Source organism: Primulina tabacum, chromosome 16, assembly GCF_025594145.1.
Source record: "Primulina tabacum isolate GXHZ01 chromosome 16, ASM2559414v2, whole genome shotgun sequence".
NCBI classification, from domain to species: Eukaryota; Viridiplantae; Streptophyta; class Magnoliopsida; order Lamiales; family Gesneriaceae; genus Primulina; species Primulina tabacum.
In genome coordinates, this window is record NC_134565.1 from 14,288,185 (window position 1) to 14,308,862 (window position 20,678).

Genomic DNA, 20,678 nt, shown 5'->3' on the forward strand with positions numbered 1-20,678 from the left:
ACCACAATTTATTTAATATTAGATCATTATCCTAGCCTAGTTTAGCATGAGAATAATCGGCCACACCACATTCATTTATCCCTCCAACAATCATTTGATATCAAACAAATTCAAAATTCAAAAGAGAGGAGACTTGGTCATGCCATTGAACCCCTTTATTATTGGAACTCCCTTCATCACTCCTAACCATTCCCTCCCTCTCCATTATTTCGAAATTCAGAGCACTCTCATAGTAGAAATTTGTGAGCCACATAGCAAGAAATAGGAGAGGAAAAATCGAGTAGCAAGAAAGAAAGAAAAACGCTCCGTCTCCTCCGCGCCGCGTCGTTGCGTTTCGTTCGTTCTCTTTTCAAAACGAAACCAGGCATGTTTATATTTTTCCTTGCTCTTCAATCAATTCATATTAACATTTTTAAACATTATATGATCATCATTTCCATGGCATAACCGAAATATATCATGAACATTTCGAAAATAAAAGACGCAGAATTTTTCGGTTCCTCTTGTGCTTCACGGTTCCTATGTTTTTGATGGTTTCAGGTATTGGTTCGATTTCCAGGCTTCCAAGGCTGCTCCTAGGCATGTACTAGGACATGTTAGGAACACGTTTGTCCATTGGTTTGAGTCCCATGCTAGCCGAAATCCAGAGTTGACAGCAACACCCCATTAAGTGTCTTATTGTGCTCGATTTGTGGGTTGTTGTCCATAGAGGAGGTTTCTGATCTTGGCTGCCCTAGGGGCCTATAGCCATGGTTAGAACACCTCCCTAGCATATCTAAGACGTGACCAAGTCGCCCTTTTGAGGCTTGGTCCATGGTTGCATCGGTTTTTAAATCAAAACAAAAGAACAGCCCCTTCCCCCCTTCGGCCTTCTCATTTTACAGCAAGTGTAACTTTCGGTTTTGTGGAATGGTGTGGATCTTGTTTGGCCTATGGCTCTTAGCCACGGTTCATACCATACCTCTGGATGTCTAGATTGTGCCATGGTCAATCAAATGGCCACTGGAACGACACGAGACAGCAAACGAAGCAAAACACCACACGCATGTAAGGGTGCTCTCGGGTGGGACTTTCGGTTGATTTCTGGAGTGATGCGAATTGTGTCTGGCATAAGGCCCTTAGCCATGGTTCAAATCATTTCTTAGGATGTTATTAAGAGGTTCTGGTCGGTGGTTCAAGCCCCAATGGCCATTAGCCTCGCAAACGACGCAAGGAAACCAAAGCACAGCTGCTGTATTTTGTGGACAGCAACTTGCTGCTGCGGTTCAGTGGCTCGTTCGAGTTCTTGGTTGGCTTTAAGCCTATGGCCTTGGACTGTACAGTGCCTCATTGAGTTGGGAAGGTCATGTTTTTGACTGTTTATGATTCGAATCATTTTAGAGGTCGTACGAGAAATTACGGTGCGATGTGCCAAATTGACTCTCGAAAGAGCGTTTCATGTTTTGGCCTCCATCCACAAAAATTTCGGCCCTTATCATTTTAGGAGCATTATTTCATCATTTTAAGTGTATTTTAATCATGACTAAATGATGGTTCGGTGTTGGTTCGGTGTTGGTTCGGGTTGGCACGAAGTCATTATTAAATACGAAGTCGTTGGGCGTAATTGTCTCGTTTTTAGATTCAATTACTAAGTTTGGTCAAGAAAAATCATTTGCATATTTTTCATGATAAATTTAGGTCGCAGCGAGCCTGGGAACGATCCAATCCATGTGGTAAAATAATACAGAACATTTCATTATGCCAGTTAATTATATTACGTGCATAAAAATATAAAATATTTATTTTTGAGATTTATGCGATATTGCTTGTGGCCATTTCACTATCATGGGAGTATTGTATTATCCGGTCGCCAGTTATCGGTCAGTTCAGTTATGTACCACCCAGTATCCTGTTGCATTAGTCTGATCAAACGTTCATTATTTCACCCGGTCGCCAGTTACCGGTCCGGTCGCCAGTTACCGGTCAGTTCAGTTCAGTTCAGTGCAGGGGCCACTTGCGTAGACCATAATCTCAACAGAAAATTTATGACATGCTATTTTATTTCAGGGCTCCAAGGAGAAAATATTTTCACTGTAATTTTCAGTTCAGTTATGCACGTATTATAAATACTCATGACAAGTTACTTTCGCATTATGCCTCATGACATGATATTTTACTCCCATGCAATTTATTATATTATTTACTCGTTATTTACGATATATGCATGCTGAGTCTTTAGACTCACTAGACTTGATTGTTGTAGGTGCTGATGATGTCGGGGCCGAGGGCGGGGACCAGTGAGCTAGCTTGGGTCGGCAGTTGTGGAACCCGAGGACCTCATTTACAGCATTCGCCATTTTTTTTATGCTCAAACATTTTATCCGTGTTGGATTACTTTAAATAATTTCTTCCGCTGCAATTTTGAACATTAAACTTGATTTATCAATTTATTTCGTGAATGAGGCATTTTGATTATTTTAAAAAGAAAATTTTTAATTTTTCCGCAAATTTTCAAACTCGAATTTTCGGGCCATTATAATAAATATGTATATATATTTATTTTCATATAAATTAATTAAGAGAAGAAGAAGAAGAGATTATTCGTACCTAAAAAAAACATTAAAACATTTTGTTCACTCACAAGTTTAACAGCATATAATTTTTTTTCCTTACTCTTGGATGTTGGCCAATTAAGTTGAGATAAGAATGAATCTGATATATATATATATATAATTGGTACATATGAAAAACTATTTTTTCTTGTATTCTATTAAAATGTAGCTTATAGTGATTTTCCAATGATTATTAACTAATGCTTCTCAGGTGCATTTTACTGACACTTTACTCAATATTGAAACTAAAAATTATTATTATTATTATTATATTTATGTATATATATATTTATTTTCGTATAAAAAAACTAAGAGAAGAAGAAGAAGAGGTTATTCATACCTAAAAAAAATTAAAACTTTCCGTTCACTCAAAAGTTTAACATCACATAATTTTTTTTTCCCTTACTCTTGGAAATTGGCCAATTAAGTTGAGATAAGAATGGATCTGGTTCATTAATAAATCCTTGCAGTAAATCTATAAGTTTATCTTCACTTGTACCAGAAACTAACATCATTTGTGAAGCTTATAAAATAAATCCATGTTCCACAACATCATCAAGAAATGATAAAAGTTTATCATAATAGTTGTTAAAATTTAACTAATTAATTAGCTTATTGTGGATATTTAATTGTGCCCAACAAACAGTATGAAATATTTTCTCCAAAGTACCGAAACCTCCTGGAAAAGCAATGAAGGCATCTAGATGTTCAAACATTTGAGTAATTCGTTCGTACAAATTGTCCACTTTCATTTTTTCTCCTATTGTTGGTCCAGTAAGATTGGATAAAGTAATTGGAATAATGCCTAAGACTTCACTTCCACCTGTATGCACATATTTTGCTACTTTTCCCATGAGACCTGAAATGGGATTGACTACGGGTGCCCGGAATGCGCAATGAAAGTTTTAAAATAGTTTACAATAGCAAAAACCAAGCATCCCTCACTAGTGTGCAGCAAATACAAAACAAAGCACAAAATCAAACATAGTGTGTTTAGGGTTTTACCTATCAATTACATGGATTGATGATTGGCTCCAACGAAGTTGTAAACAACTTAGCTCTTGAAGGTTGACCCAATCTACAAGCTTCCTAAAGCACACCTTGCTCAAATGGATTCTTTCCTCGAAATTAGGTCCGCCACTAGCTTCAAAGATCCACTCTACTCTTGCACTAGAAAAAGTAGAGTATTTTTCATTGAGAAGTTTATGCTATCATCATTAAAATGAAGAAGTAAAATTTGGAAGAAAAATAAGGGAAGTTTAGGCCATTGTGCTTGGAGGAAAGAGAGGTGGATTTTTTCTTGGTGCTTGAAAAAGTTGAAGTGCATGTGAGAGACATGCCTTGTTAATTGAAAAAGTTCTCTCTCAACTCTTCACCTCCCCGTGCACGTGTTTAGGTCAAAAACACATGCACAAGGCCCATTGACTAATATTTGATTATCCCAAACACATTTCAGATCAATCAATTAATTAAATCTCACTTAAATTCATTCAAGCCCACTAGTTAAATAATTTTTCAACATAATTTTCATTTGGGCTCTACAATACCCAATGTTATTTAATTAATTCAACACCTAAATTAATTAAATTTTTTGGAATCTACTATGTTCACTAGTGTTTAATTAATTCAACTCTTGAATTAATATAATTAAATCCATAAAAATGTTTATGAAAATCACAATTTCCAAATACCTTATTTATTTAGGCAAACTTTTAATTTAAGAACACTTACACAAATTAAAATTTACATTTCCCATAATCCTCTTATAGAAGTCATACTTCTATTTTTATTTGCGCCTATAAACTCCTTTATAAGCCATTCAACATATTGAACTATTTTTATTCTCAACGAATCTAGAAAGTTACCACTTGTATGACCTTCAATGGTTCAATGATACAACCAGCAGTGAGTTCACATCTCAATGTGATTCAGGACTAAACATGTCTTTATATGAGCTTACCCAGTTGCTCACTTCTTACTTATCAACTCGTTGATAATAAGTACGTCAGAACTCAAGTCTGATAATACCCAACCAATCATGTTAATTGCCTAGCAGCATCGCTTACATGATTTCCTAGGTATCAAATGATAGTGTCTACAAGAACCATTCCATTATGGTTAGCGTACCGTACGATCCATATATCTCATATATCTTGACCGATTCGACAACAAAGGTATATCGAGAGTTGTCAAAGAATCGATATTATGCGTCATATTGTAGTTGCATCGATGGTGTAATCTAAAAAACCCCTTTCTTAATTATCACCAACACTCTGAAGAGATTTCAAACTACATACTCATGAGATCACATAGGATATCCATACCCGAAGGTAAGTGGTGAATCCTCGACTACAATGCATCGACTTCTATATGTTTCGACAAAACACCCAACCTTGCCACCTGATGACCCCATATGAGTCGGTAAACAAGTCAAAGTGCAATGCTAGCATATAGAGTCACAATGTTGTCCTGGATTATAAGGACGAACAGTGTACAACCATAAACTAGGACGTTTCCACTCGATAAGTGAGAACCACTTCGAAAGTATTTTATGGAGGTTTGTTCAGTGCACTCTATAAGGATCACCTATGTGCATGCTCAAACATAACAATGTTCCCTACCAATGAAAAATGGTAAACACATTGCAGATACTAGTCTCAAACTCGAGCAGCCTTTATTCTTCTTAGCGGCTGCTGAATCGATTATAAACTGTTTAGAATATACAGTTTTCCAAATATGAGTTTCTTGATAATCATCATATGAGCATCTCATATTCTTTCTACTATTTGTATTTTCAAGGACTTTATCTATGCAACAAGCACGAGTATACAGATAAAGATGTGTCAAAAAAATAATTTCAAATATTATTAAAATAAATATTTTTTAAACATAAAGTTTCAATGTGAACCCTCGGCTAACACTTGGTTCGACGTGCACCTACTCTAACAATCTCCCACTTGCACTTGAGCCAACTATCCATATGCTTCAACCCCATCGATTCGCGATGCTTCTCTAATAATGGTCATGGTAAAGACTTAATTAGTGGATCGACAACATTATCTGCGGAGCAAACTTTGTCAATCGAAATTTTTCCTCTTTCCACAATCTCTCAGATGATGTGGTACTATTTCAATACATGTTAGGATTTTTGATGAGACCTTGGCTCCTTCACCTGAGCAATGGCTCCCGTGTTGTCACAAAACATCGGGACTGGAGCAACTCCATTAGGAATGACGCCCAACTCTTGGACAAAATTTCTTAACCAAACAGCCTCTTTTGCTGAAGCTGATGCAACAATGTATTCGGCCTTGGTGGTGGAATCAACAGTATTGTCTTTCCTGGACTCTTCCAAGAGACAGCAGCACCATTGAGCATGAATACAAACCCAGAGGTTGATTTTGATTCATTGATATCGCTTTGGAAGCTAGAGTCGGTAAAGCCATCCATTTTCAGTTCTCCATTCCCATAGACCAAGAACAAATTATTGGTCCTTCTCAAATACTTGAGGATGTCTTTCACAGCTTTCAAGTGTGGAATACTAGGGTTCGATTGATATCTACTCACTACACTTAGTTCATAAGCCACGTCAGGACGTGTAGATATCATCTCATACATGATACTACCAATTGCAAATGCATACTAAATGCTTGTCATCGCCACTATCTCTGTATCAGTCTTTGGAGACATAGACTTGAATAGGTACACGTAATGACACATTGGTAGATGTCCTCTCCTGGACCCATCCATAGAGTACCGCTTAACGATGGTATAAATATATGTGGACTGGGTGAGACCCAGAAATCTTCTTGATCTATCTCTATAGATCTGTATCCCCAATACAAAAGATGCTTCGCCCAAGTGATGCATCGAGAACTTACTCGCTAACCATATTTTAGTTTATGGCAACATCCCTACATCATTCTCATTGAGTAGAATGTCATCAACATAAAGTACTAGAAATGTCACAACACTCCCACTGACCTTCTTATACAAAGGGTTCCTCAGGATTCTTAGTAAAACCAAACTCTTTGATTGTACCATCGAATATGAGGTTCCAACTCCTAGATGTCTGCTTTAGACCGTAAATAGATCTTTGAAGTTTGCATACCATATGCTCACTTTCGATAGATGTAATCCCTTCAGGTTGAGACATGTAAATCTCTTCCTTAATATCACCATTAAGAAAGGCTATCTTTACATCCATCTGTCATATCTCATAGTCATACCATGCAGCTATGGCTAGCAATATCCTTATAGACTTGAACATTGCAAATGGAGAAAATTTTTCCTCATAGTCAACTCCTTGTCTCTTAGTATAGCCTTTTACTACCAATAGCGCCTTGAAGGTCAATACCTTCCCATTCGCCCCAAATTTCCTCTTGTAAATTCATTTACACCCTATGGGAACAATTCCCTCAGGTGGATTCACAAGATTCCACACTTGGTTCGAATGCATGTAATTCATCTCAGATTCCATATCTTCAAGCCACTTGAATGAATCGGCATCAGATAACACTTCCTTGAAGGTCAATGGATCACATAAATGGTTAGGTTCATCATGGCCCTCTTCAAGAAGCAGATCATACCTCATAGGTGGCCTCGAGACTCTCCCGGATCTTCTAGGAGCTCGTATCTATTTTATTGGTTCTTAATCAACCAACGTTCCAGCATGGATGAGTTTCGTCTGAAGAACAACTGACCTGGTAGGATTGCAACTGAAGGCTTGTTCAAGGAGCAATTTAGCTGTGCATCTTTGTAGATGATTCTCAATCCCCTGCAGGCTAATTAAAAATCCCTAGTAAAGAGTCTAAATAAGTGGCTGCAATATTAGTCGCAGAGCTAATCCTCTCAACTCTTTACCAAAGAGCGACAAATAAATATTTTCAAATAGTTTTGAAAATCATATGAGATACTTTTAAATAGCTTTTAACACTATTTTAAAGTGAGATTTTTAAAACACATTTTTCTTCAAATGTTCTTCTTAGAACAACCGGCTCTGATAGCACTTGAAGGAACGATTGCTTAGCATCTTTGGGATGCTTCAAACAAAATATTCCCCAATGAGCTGCAATAGCTCGTGTTCTAAGAATATTAACACCGATGAATTAAATCGAGTTTGGTTTTAGAACCAAGCGGAAGAAACTCGAAGTAATCCTTCGTGAAGAGTACTGATATATTTAGAAACTATTTTAACTTATGTAAACTGACTAACTGAAATAAGACAGATTAGTTTTTGCATTCTTCAGTTCAGTTACGGTGACAACTGAACAGACGAATACTCCACTGATCAAAAAAAGTTTGAAAACAATATTTAATCAGTTAACTACACAAGATATGTTTATGGATGTTCGGAGACTTCAACTGCTCCTATGTCACCCCTTCTATCTCCACGGATAGGATCCACTAGAAGACTTTGATTTATACAACTACTTGTGCAAACCTACTCAGCTAGGACTTACACTACTGGCTAAACTGAACTCCTAGCTATGACTGAAGGCAGCACCTTCCAGCCAACACTTCTTTAACATCTACGTGTCAAAGACTACATACACAACTTTAACGTCTTTGTGCAAGACTGTTTTTGGATTGATTAGAGAATGTTTGTGTGTGTGAGAACTGAACGAGGATGTTCTCACACACTGAGGGAAATATGCTTCTACTCTAAGCTGATATATCTATGAAGAGTTCCCTTGACTGGGCTGAATGCTTCTTTTTTTTAAGCTGATATGACTTTGAAGCGTGCCCTTTATTTTCTCTCTTGTGTTGTGTGTTCTTTTTGAATCTTCACTCATCTTCTATTTAAATAGGCGGGAAAACTGATCGTACAGTGAGACTCATTGGTTGTATCCGTTGCATCTTGAATTTGTTTCTTGGACTTTGTGTCTCGACTACTGCCCTTCTGAAATTTTTTGTCTTTAACGCACTGATGCAACGTCCATTATTGTCCTTTGACTGGATAATGGCTTTGTACCTTCACGTATAGCTAGATTCCACTTGAGAGAGTTTGTCTTCATCCATAACTGAAAGATTCTAACTGATGCTTCGAGCTGGTCAGTTGAACTGATCTTTCAGTTGGGCTGGTCAAATCAGTTGACTCGTCAGTTGAACTGATCTTTCAGTTGGGCTGGTCAAATCAGTTGACTCGTCAGTTGAACTGATTTCACACTAGTTCAGTTGGACTGATCAGTTTGGTTTCTTCATCAGTTGAACACTCCTTCGGCTGGCCAGGCTTCTGAGGTTTTCCTGCTGAATTACCTATCAACTGGACAATCAGCTGGACTGCTCAATTGACGTAATCAGTTAAACTGATTCCTTTTGTGCAATCAGTTGTGTCTTTAGTTTTGCGATGTAAACATCTTGTAGGTGATCCTAGATGTTGCACACTAAGGTAGATCATTAGTAACATAATTATCAGGTTTTGTTATCACCAAAATCAAGATTGCGAACTTGTAAAGTTCCAACAGAAATCATCATGGACGAGGGGTTTCTTTGCCAATTTCTTTCAGTTTCTCTTTGATGGATTAATCAATTTCTCTTTTATTGAGGGCATCGAAATCGAAGAGATGCAAATTCTTTTCTCAGCTTCTTGGAAAGCAATCAAAACCTATGCTACTAAGAAAGTGATGAAGATGGAGTAACAGATATTGTTTAGTACTGTGGAAAAGTCTTTGTTGGCCAAGACATGATTGTTTGCTGATATTACCTTGGATAAATTTCAGATTATGACTTCAATAATCAAGGGTATGAAGGTAAACTGGTCATTAGTTCTATTCGAAATTTTGAAGGCAATGGTTCAGTCTGCTAAACAATCATTTGGTTTTACGATCCCTCTGAGTAAATCTGCTTGAAGATGTTGGTGTTCCTTTAAGTGAATCACAAACTCTGAACAAAACAAGACTATTGGATGCACGTCCATCTTTACTCTGAGACCCAAAGGTCTCACTGCCAAACTGATCTCAGGTCAACTGATTGAATTCAATAAGGAAATCCAAGAAGAGAAGGAATTCAAGAAGCCCTCCAAGACTGGGACTCCTAAGGCCAAATTCAGTCAGTCTAAAGCACTCAAGACTAAAACCAAGATGAAATTAATCACTCATAAGCGTGACTTCAATACAACACCTCCACCATCAGTCAAGAGAGATAGAACCAATGTTTTTTGAGAAGAAAGAAAAGAAGATGTAACGTACCATACTTTTGAATTACTTTAAAATTTGCGGAAAAATAAAAATTTTCTTAAATACCAATAAACTTTCAAACTGTGATCATAAATGAACTGTCCAACCAAAAGCATTTGCAACATAGTGAACACAATTAAAGTTGCTAAAGAAAAATACTTGTTCAAACATTGTAATCAAAACGTGAAATCAGAGTATTTTGAACACTTCATAAAAACTTAAAATATGGCGGTCCTCGGGTTTAGCCTCCCACTCAGTCTGAGCCAGCTCGCTGGTCCTCATCTCTCGTTTCTTCAAACTCATCCTCACCTGCATCGATCAAGTCTAATGAGTCTAAAGACTCAGTATGTATAAACTGGAAGGAACAAGTAATACATAATAAAATCACATGCAACTTTAAAATAGAACGTACATACTTGAACTTGAACGTGCATATAAAAGCTTGAACATACATACATATCATAGACGTGCCATAAACGTAAAACTTTTCTTAAACATGCTTGCATCATACATACTTGAACATACATACATATCATAGACGTGCCATAAACGTAAAACCTTTTTTAAATATGCTTGCATCGTACATACTTGAACATACATGAACTTCATCATTTCGCGTAGAGGCATGTTTCAAAGCAAGTGATCCATACATAAATACGCATGATCAGACTAAACCACAGTACTGGGCTGACATGGAAGATCCACTGCCACATACATGAGATCCTCGTTCATCCTTTAACGAGTGGATTGGACCCTGGTCATGCTTACCGCTTTCCAATCCTGATCTAAACCCGTTCAGGCTTTAATGGGGTGGATTAGTCCCTGGTCATGCTTTACCGCTTTCCAATCTCATACATAATTTGGTTAGAAGACATTTAGCATAACTCAAAACTTGGAATATTTTCTTTTGCACATCGAACATACTTACTTGGCGTTGAAGGATTCGTTGGATCTCGCTTGGGGCCACGACTGCACATACTATCATGAGTTCAAACACTTATCTTGCATAACTTATACGTAGGTACTCGGGCTCGCCACCAAAGAAAATAAATAGCTCATGACATTCTAAATCACTCGGGACTTGACCTCGTTTAATCATCGTACTAAACAATGACATAGAACCCCAAAACAAATCATATATTTTATACTCATACCCACAAAACAAATCCTTTACTTTATATTCATATTTTAAAAAACAATAAAAATCAAATTTTTTTAAAGGAGGGTACACGGGCCCCGTGTAGGCACTGGAATTTCATATTTTTGAAGGAAAAAGGACACGGTCTCCGTGTCGGGGTCCGGGTAGCCTCTGGACATGGAAATTCACGAAAATTCGCTATCTTATTCATTCACTCTTTCAATCCAAGCCTAAGGACCATGAACCAACACCTCGAGACTCATCCTAGTATGCTATTACATTGATTCAAACCCGTACAAACACCCCAAACATCCCCAAGCATCGACAAGCAACTTCAATACGAAAATAACCCGTAATTCGACATCGTTTCGCTTCCTACGACTTCTATTACATCCCAAGCCAATCCCGACCCAAAAGAACCATCAAATAACACCTAAATACATCCCATAACATATTTAAATGCAGTAGCACAAGCCCGGAGTTGCCCAACGAAGCATGCAACAAATAACTTCAAGAACATTTTAAGAACACATTTTCATAAAAGTCTTTGTTTGAGCAGTCCCACGAAAACGATCATAACTCACTCTTTTCCTATACAAATATTTCGAATTTATCGTCAAATCGAAGGTATCGAAAAGTTATATGTTTCATATGTTAAAAGTTTTTCCAGAAACTCGACCGGAAAATCGCAGTAATTCAAATGACAGCAAATTACGAGTTTTAGATCTAAAAACGTTTCAAAAATCGATCCAACAATTTTCTGCTCTAACTTTCAACATCACACATGGATTTTTACGCATAATAAACAACACAATGCATAAAATGACGAGATCAACGCAGGAAAAATAGAATATACATGCCTTTAAATATTTAACGTTACCGAAACGACGACATCGAAGCGGGAAGGAAGCGAGGGTTGATCCGGGACGATCGTGTAACGATTTTCTTGCAACGAAAAACTTGCTGGAAATCGTGGGGAATATGGGCGGCTGCTCTTCCTTCTAAGAACCCTAGGTTTTGTCCTAAAAATAAAAATCTGAATTGAGGAATAAAATATGTGTGTGATATCGTGAGTGAGTGTGTAAAAATGTGTGTGTGCATGAGTTTGATAGTAATTAGGGGAAAATTTTTGCTTAATTAATAATTAACAGCCAACTAAAAATACTAACCCTCTCCTAATTATAATAAAATCTCTAAATTTAAAATAACTTGCACAAGTGTCATAACTTTAAAAGTTTTAAAATTCTAAAATCACTTAAATAAATAATTTAGACTTTTAAAATACTAAAACTTATAAATCACTTAAAATGCTCCCAATCTAAACTTAAAAATAATTTACCACATTTTAAAATTGTCAAAATCATCACTGGTCTCTTCTCCTAGAACCCGCATCGAATAATCGCCTGAAACATGAAACTCGAGAAAACATTTAACGTGTATTACATAAACATAATAATTTGAAATAATGTAGTTTCATAAGTTATGCATCTCTAAAAAAAATCATTTTCAATTTAAATAAATGATTTAACAATTTAATAAATGTCTGGGTTATACGTGTACTGAATTCGGGCTCTACAGAAGAAGATCGAGGTGAAGGAAACTATCCATTGTTGCAAAAAACTGATGTGAATATAGCTTTTGCTAAGGCAACTAACAAAGAAGTTTCTGCTAAGTTTGCATAAAATTTGACTCTGGTTGGAATAATTGCTCCTCTCAAACAGTTGCTCCACCCACCATTCTACCAACAACACAACCAAAAGGTGTAGTTATCAGATATCTCATTAATTGTAGCAAATCTGGGCTGGTTCAAAATATACTTCAAAAAGGATAGAAGGGAAAGAAAAAGGATAGATGGGGGGATTAAGCTGAGAAGTTCATACACATCGTGTTGTACAAACTCAAATCGACCTCTTGATAGACGAGGTAAATAAATATACAAATACCAAAACTGATTTCTACGAAGAATAGTATTAGTTTCGAAGATTCACCTTTGCAAGAAAACTGAACTGTAAAGATACATTGAAGAAATTCATTGCTCTTGAAAAGATTTTTTGAAAGTTGTTAAAGCAGTAATATAGACTTGGGCTATGGAGAGAAATGAGTAATTCTTTGATCTTGTGAGAATTAAAAAACTGACATTGATCTATGAAGAACTGAAGAAGAACTATGATCCTAGATGCCCAACTTCTCATGATGACAGAGCAACATTCACTCGGTTGGATACATATTTAAGTTCTCTTCAATGGAAAGTGAAGTTCTGGGAAATGGATCGACAATTATACATTCCAGCGGATCACAAGAGCAAGAGATTTTACAAGTATTGAGGGACATATGTAATTGAAGTGGTGCAGTCAGTCGAAGTTCAAATTCCTTCAATTGAATTTCTTGACTCATTTTTTATGTCTGCAATTATGAGGAACCAGTTGGCTCTGAACCCTCCAACAGTTGAAGAGACATTTGCAGCAACGAACCAAATGGTAATTAAGGAAGGTAAAACTGAAGTCATTGACGCTGTTGCGCTCGTTAATATTGCTAGACCAAGCAGCCAGTTGATCATCTTTTCCGATCCCAAAGCGCATATCATTGCCGAATCACCAAATTGGATATAGAAGATGATCTTCCAACGGACATATCATTGTTGAATCATCGAATTGGAGATATGAGATTATCTTCCAATGGACAAGATCCTATCGATTTGACTGTATAAACGCTCTTTTGTCACAAGTCAAGATAGATAAAAAAAACTTACTGATACTGATATTATAAACTTCAAAGACAAAGTGGTTAAAGATCTCAATAATCTATCCAAAGATATCTACTCCATTTTTATTTAACTAGACCCCATTATAAAGAACTGTGCTTCAAAGTCAAAACTATTAAGTTCTCATGATTCCCTCTCTCAGATGATGGATTTAGTTTGTGAAAATTTGAATTCAGATTTGATTCAGTTCATACTCAACTTTCAGCCAAGTTCATGTCAGCCCATATGACTTCGGTTATAGGTAATTTGAAGAGATATGTGGTTGTTCCTGGTGTTGAAAAAAATGGGGAAGAAAAGTTTAAAACTGAATCTACTACAAAGAAATCTGATAAGAAAAGATAAGAGAAGATATGATAAATAGTTGATAATATTTATCAGATTTATCAGAAATTGTTGAAATTTCAGTTTATTAGTTTCAGAAACTCAGTTTATCAAAATTGATTATCAAAAGTTATTTTTTTCCTAAATTGGACGTATTGAAAGGGGATCAGTTATGGGTGCACGGAATGCGCAACAGAAGTAATAAAAATTAACATTTACAAGAGCAAAAATCGAGCACCCATCACTAGTGTGTAGTAAATACAAAAACACAAAACATTCATAGAGTGTTTTAATGTTTTACCTATCAATCACAAGGATTGATGATGGCTCCAACTAAGTTGTTAAACAACTTAGTTCTTCAATGGATAGACAATCTACAAGATTCCTTTAAACATTCCTTGCTCAAAATTATTCCCACCACCAACAAGCTAGAACCACCTTACACTTGCACTAAAATAATTTAAGGCATTTTCATTGAAAAATTTGCTATCAATTCATCAAATGAAGAAGCAAAAATTTTGGAAGAAATATGGAGGAAAAATTTGGCCAAGGGAGAGGAGAGAAGAGGGAAAACTTTTCATGGTTCTTACAAAAGGTGTTGTGTATTCCAAAGACATGCTAGCCTTTAATTTAAAAGTTGACTCTCAATCTTTCACCTCCCTAGCGTGTTATTTGGGTTTGTAACTTTTACGAAGTCCATGGACTATTATTTTTAATATCTCAAACACATTTGAGATCAATTAAATCTTAATTGAATTTAATCAAGCCCATTAGTTGAATAATTATTTCCATTTGGATTCTACAAGACCCAATGCTATTTAATTAATTCAATACTTGAATTAATTTAATTACTTAGACTCTACTAGGTCCACTAGTATTTAATTAATTCAACACTTGAATTAATTTAATTAAATCCATAACAATGTTTATGAAAATCACAATTTTCAAATACATTATTTATTTGGCCAAATTTTAATTTATGAACACTTTCACAAATTAAAAGTTACATTATCTTTTATAGAAGTCATACTTCTAATTTTCCTTATGCTTATGAACTCTTTTATAAGCCGTTCAACACATTGAACAAATTTCATTCTCAACGGGATCTAAAAAGCTAGTACTTGTGTGGCCCTCAATGATTCATGGATACAACTAGCAGTTAGTTCACATCTCAATGTGATTCAAGACTAAACATGTCCTTATATGAGCATATCTTAGGTACTCCATTCTCACTTATCAACTCCTTGATAATAAGAATGTCAGAACTCAAGTCTGATAATACCCAACCAATCATGAACGCCTAAAAGCATCGCTTACATGATTTCCTAAGTGTCAAATGATAGTGCCTGCAAAAACCATTCCATTATGGTTAGCGTACAGTACGGTAACTACATCTCATATATCCCGACCGATTCGACAACTATTGATATATTGAGAGTTGTCAAAGAATCGATACTATGTGTCACGTCGTAATTGCATCGATGGTGTAATCTAAGAAATCCCTTTCTTAATTACCACCAACACTCTGATCTGAGATTTCAAAATACATACACATAAGATCAGATAGGATATCCATACCAAGAGGTAAGCGGTGAATCCCCAACTACAATGCATCGACTCCTATATGTTTCGACAAAACACCCAACCTTGCCACCTATTGACCCCATATGAGACGGTAAACAAGTCAAAGTGCAATGCTAGGATATAGAATCACAATGTTGTCCCGAGTCATAAGGACTAATGGTTTACAACCAAAAACTAGGACATTTCCACTCAATAAGTAAGAACCACTTGGAAAGTCCTTTATGAAGGGTTTTTCAGTGCACTCTACAAGAAGCATCTATCTTCATGCACGGATATCACAATATCCCCTACCAATGAAACATGATACTCACATCGCAAATAATAGTCTCAAACTTGAGCGGCCTTTATCCTTCTTAGCGGCGGCTGAATCGACTAGGAACTTTTTAGAGTATACAGTATTTCAAATATGAATTTCATGACACTGATCATATGAGCATCTCATATTCTTTCTACTATTTGTATATTCAAGGACTTTATCTATACAACAAGCATGAGTATACAGATAAAGATGTGCCAAAACAATAATTTCAAATATTATTAAAATAAATATGGTTTATACATAGAGTTTTAGTGTGAATCCTGGGCCAACACTTGGCTCGACGGACACCTACTCTAACATGTATTGCTTTATTTTGGCAAACACCAAAGAGAGGAAAATTTTTGGAACATAAAATGTTTTGGTGTTAATAAATAATTAAGGAAAAACTGATTTAAGTTAAACTGAACTCCAAAGCAAATAGAACTGAGTACGCCCATAAACTAAATTAGTTTACATAAACTGGACTAGTCGAACAGAACTGACTCATACCCAAACTGAAGTATCTCTTATCAGTCTATCAGTTTTTATCATTCAGTTTCAAGGATATTAGTTTACACCATAGGGCTAAACTATTTTTGGATAATTTTTTCCGCACCTTGCTGACACTGCCCAAATCAACCTTTATATGGATGTCAGGAATGATGACTTGGACAAAAGATGCAAATACAGCTATATGATTTGGCATGGATTTTTTATAAGTTTGTGTCAGTTGCAGTTCAAAAACTATAAATAGAGATGCAGTTCGGTTGAATAAGATGACGAAGTTACGGTAATTACCAAGTTTCAACAACATTTACCATGTCTCAAAGTTCAAGAAAAAAACTTCTCATACACTAAAGCACATTTTACAAAGTATTATATCTGATCATTGAGGACATTAATTGTTAGGAATTATTTGTAAGTCATTATATTCGAGAACATTTTTTAAATTGTTTTTTTGTTCAGTTGATATATTAGGAGTTTCAGTGTTGGCAGTGATAAGTCCAAACTGAATTGAGTTTTTGCAAATTGCTTGTAAGAATCAAAGTCTAATATTCTGAGCCTTCCTAAAAGGAAGAAGAATTGGCGCAAAAGCTTAAGTTCTCCGAACATCCAGAAATAAAATTGCATACATTTTACATTCACTTTGCATAATCAAACCATTAAAATTGTTCTAATATGTCAGTTTGCTTCTTTCTACATATGTTTTTGTTAATCAACTGACACTGATACTCAAGAATATATAGTTCAATTGCTAACCCAACTGAATTAAATTTAAAGAAATAATTTGTTGCAAGTGTTCATTCAATACCCTTTCTTAACACTCAACCAATCCTATCATAGTGAATTGTGAAATTATCGACCCCATTTACTGATTCTAATATCTGTTATATTTTAAAAAGTGTGTGTACATTTAGTTATGTATTTTCAAAAAAATCCATATTTTTTAATAATTTAAAAACCCATTTTCCATTAGAATTAATATCTCATTTTCTTTTCAACATCAATTTCCTATATGTAAATCGCGTGCCGGCCCATATGCTGGATATGGGATAATTCAAATACACAAACTTCATGCCAAACTGAGTAATAAATAATTTGTAAGTCCTTTATCCAGCTAACCAAACCCACCCAAGCGTTTTTAATCCCTTGCACGAAAAGAATTTCGCTCGTGCTAATACAAACCATTAACTGGATAACTGTTGTTTTACAAAAATTGTCAAAAATCTGTGACCAACTTCACTAATCATTGATCAAGTCAGTCTGAACGAAGAAACAGCCTACAAAGAAAGTAGCAAAATAGAGAAACATCAGAATCACAAACACCTATATTACAAAATAATAATAATAATAATAATAATAATAATAATAGTAATTAGCTTACTTTCCGAATCTTGGAACCAAATTTTTCTTCCTCTTCATCAACAAACTGCAATCCATGAAGTGTAAAACATTTAGTTTATAAGATAAAGACCATGATGCATGACACGTAAACCATCATTTCTCACTATGTAAGCAAAACAAAGTCAAAAACTACTTCATAAAACAGCCAAAGAAGGATATGGTTTTAGCAAACAAACCTGTCCGGTAATTGTATATAATCGGTTGTAGAAGCCATTATTTGCCATCCCAAGTACTGAAAGCAAATGCCTACGGCTCTCACCCGGATTTTTCAACGTGTACTCGATATAATACAATCCTGATCGGTAAAAATTGTTCATTAATGGATGCAGCTGCATATATCACATCATGACATCATGATACAAGAACACTTTAATACCTCACAACAGGTAGGGTCATTCGAAGTATTGACTGAACTATTCTATGCCGTATCAAGGAATGCACATTGGATGTTTCAATAAGGATTATTTATTAAGGAAAATGTATTTTTGAAAAGTGTAACGTTGTTTTGAAGGTGGACTCGAGTAGCAGCATATAAAGGACAAACTTACAGTCTATCGAGAATATAAAAAGACTATCGCATTACCATTAGAGGATTTGCTGTCAATGAGTTTGGCTGCAACGCCCGGGGGCCTCTGCCAACTTCTGTCTAATCCACCGACCTGTCGAATTGGTTTTCCGCTTAGAAGCAGAAATCTTGTAAGAACGAAATACTTGATCACATAAAGCCACTTCTTTTTCATGGTATGTCATGCCAAAGAATGGAGAGCAATTTATGGTTAAAAAGACGAAAACATAACAAATGTGCTACCAGGCTCTCTGCAAATGCATCAACTTTGCCAAAGGATTCCAATCTGGTGAAATCAGCGCCAAGGCCTGTGATCAATATGCTCACTGGAGAAAACGAGAAGAAAATTAATGCGATGAGCCTAATCTTTCAAGCAATGGATTCATTACAACTAGAACTGTACCATTTGAATTGGAAGCTTCTTCAGGATAAAATGCTATAAGTGACCTCACTCCGTCACCTTCTCCAGTTCCTACTTGCCAATCTGCTCAAAAACACAACCTTTTACTTCGTCAAAAAACAGAATGCAGGCTGAATCTGCTGCATATTTTCATCCAAATTCAAAAGGTGGAAAAAATTAATCGAATGAGCAAAATGGCAACCAGTAATCTGAAGAAACAATATCATTAGTTCAAGATCAAGGAACTATCTTTACATAAAAGTGGTCCAAGTCACATCTCTGGTTCTCTCAGATACAGCTTACCATTCTCCAAAACACAACCTCTCAACTCCAATAGGGAAAAATCATCAACGCCCTGTTTGCAGAGGAACGAGATAATTTTGGCTCAGAGGGTCAAAAAAATGTCTAAATCTAATTTTAAAATATGAGTTTAAAAACAAAATTATGGAGGACAGACTTTGGCATTTTCTATACCAATCGTTTCATCCTAAATTCATAGAAATGCAAATCCATTTCATGCTTCTAGTTCTCAGCCATTGTCGAAGTGATCCAAAAAAACACCATAGATCTTTCAGATGTATTCACTTGGCGATTAATCCTCCAAGTGGATGCTTCAATACAGTCTATCTTCAAAAGTAAAAACATCAATAACATGGAAAACAATACAAAGAAACATACAGACTCACCTTGAGGAATCTCGATTCGATACTTGTTCACTTCATCAGTGTAGACACGAAAATCCTCCGCCACCTCTACATAAACATGATGATAACTGATAAACATTTGATAATTTGCACCAACAAAATAAAAAATAAATAAATTAAGATGCACAGATGCAAAGACATTGAATTTTTTATTTCAAAAGGCAAAGCAACAAATTAAACGTAGCTGAAACCACCTAAAACGCAAAGACATCGCATCAGGGTAGACACAAAAATTTCTACCTGTATCAGCGTCCAATGCAACTGGAGCAACTGCAGGAAAAATAAAAGCAGCGGAAACCACCTGAAACAAGAATTCTCTCCTTCTGGTCACATGTTCTTCTTCCCGAACACTCACACTGTAACATCGAAGCAAAGAAAACCCATCAATGAAAAATATGTCATATGAACAGAATAATGCCGTAAAATAAAGAAAATTTAACATCACCAGATTTTCTGATCGAGCCCATGTTTCTTGCAGCAGAGAATGCTGGAATTCTTGTTCCTTCTAAGACCTTCAATACCCAAAGAAAACTGACTTTTGATGAGTAATTTGAGTAGATTAACGTGTAAAATTGAGAAGGATGAAAGATGAAATCTATCAAATACCTTGAAGAAGAGAGTGGGAGAGTAGAAAATGTGAAGGCATAAAAGAAACGGAAGCCATTGCTTTTGGGTAGAAGAATGTTGGATTAGAAATTTAGAAGATTTTTTTCCTTTGTCTAATTCTTTTTCACCCTCTTCTTTTATTCTCTTTCTTAATTAACCCTATAGGATGAATTAATTTTAATTGAACCCAATGATTTTAAGCTATTCAATACACACATAGTTTGACTATCGATAGAAAGGGTTGGAGTTCAGGTCCTGTATTTTGCTAGAAAAGTTGGATTTGGGAAATGCCAAAACCCGAATTAATTGTTATCCAGTCAGGTTCGTGTAGGAAAAATGATGCCTGAAACTCAATCGGATACCTGCTTACTATTATATGTTGGTTTTGTAAACCGGTTTTTAAAATTTATTGCGGAAGCATGGTATAGATCGAATCGCATGTTGTGCAATTTTAATTCGAAAATTGTAGGGCAAACAATATTGATATTAATTTATGTCAGAGTAGGTGTCCAACAAGCTAACTTGTGGATTCGATTTTATTGACTATAACGTAACAACAATCATTATTTTAATAATATTTTACGATTTTATCTAATTATAGCATTTACTTTATTTGTATACTAATGCATG

The 20,678-nt window shown here is 35.7% G+C and overlaps 1 protein-coding gene across 1 annotated transcript; it reads right to left on the reverse strand.

Annotated features, from left to right (window-relative positions):
• Positions 1 to 17,440: 17,440 nt before the first annotated feature.
• Positions 17,441 to 20,201, reverse strand: LOC142529022 (psbP domain-containing protein 3, chloroplastic). The gene is made up of 10 exons (XM_075634379.1): positions 20,049 to 20,201; positions 19,888 to 19,954; positions 19,683 to 19,798; positions 19,425 to 19,490; positions 18,742 to 18,822; positions 18,582 to 18,664; positions 18,357 to 18,432; positions 17,950 to 18,068; positions 17,754 to 17,798; positions 17,441 to 17,649 (listed from the first exon to the last, which is right to left on the reverse strand). The coding sequence occupies exons 1-10, from the start codon at positions 20,104 to 20,106 to the stop codon at positions 17,623 to 17,625; spliced, it is 738 nt and encodes a 245-aa protein (XP_075490494.1). The 5' UTR covers positions 20,107 to 20,201; the 3' UTR covers positions 17,441 to 17,622.
• Between the last annotated feature and the right edge of the window lie 477 nt (positions 20,202 to 20,678).

Excerpts from the sequence above, each read along its gene's own strand:
- LOC142529022 (XM_075634379.1), bottom strand. The coding sequence starts at position 20,106 with ATGGCTTCCGTTTCTTTTATGCCTTCACATTTTCTACTCTCCCACTCT. Across the intron at positions 19,799-19,887 it reads GGGCTCGATCAGAAAATCTG|TGTGAGTGTTCGGGAAGAAG; the intron begins GTGATGTTAAAT and ends TCGATGTTACAG. Across the intron at positions 18,433-18,581 it reads ATGCATTTGCAGAGAGCCTG|GTCGGTGGATTAGACAGAAG; the intron begins GTAGCACATTTG and ends CCAATTCGACAG.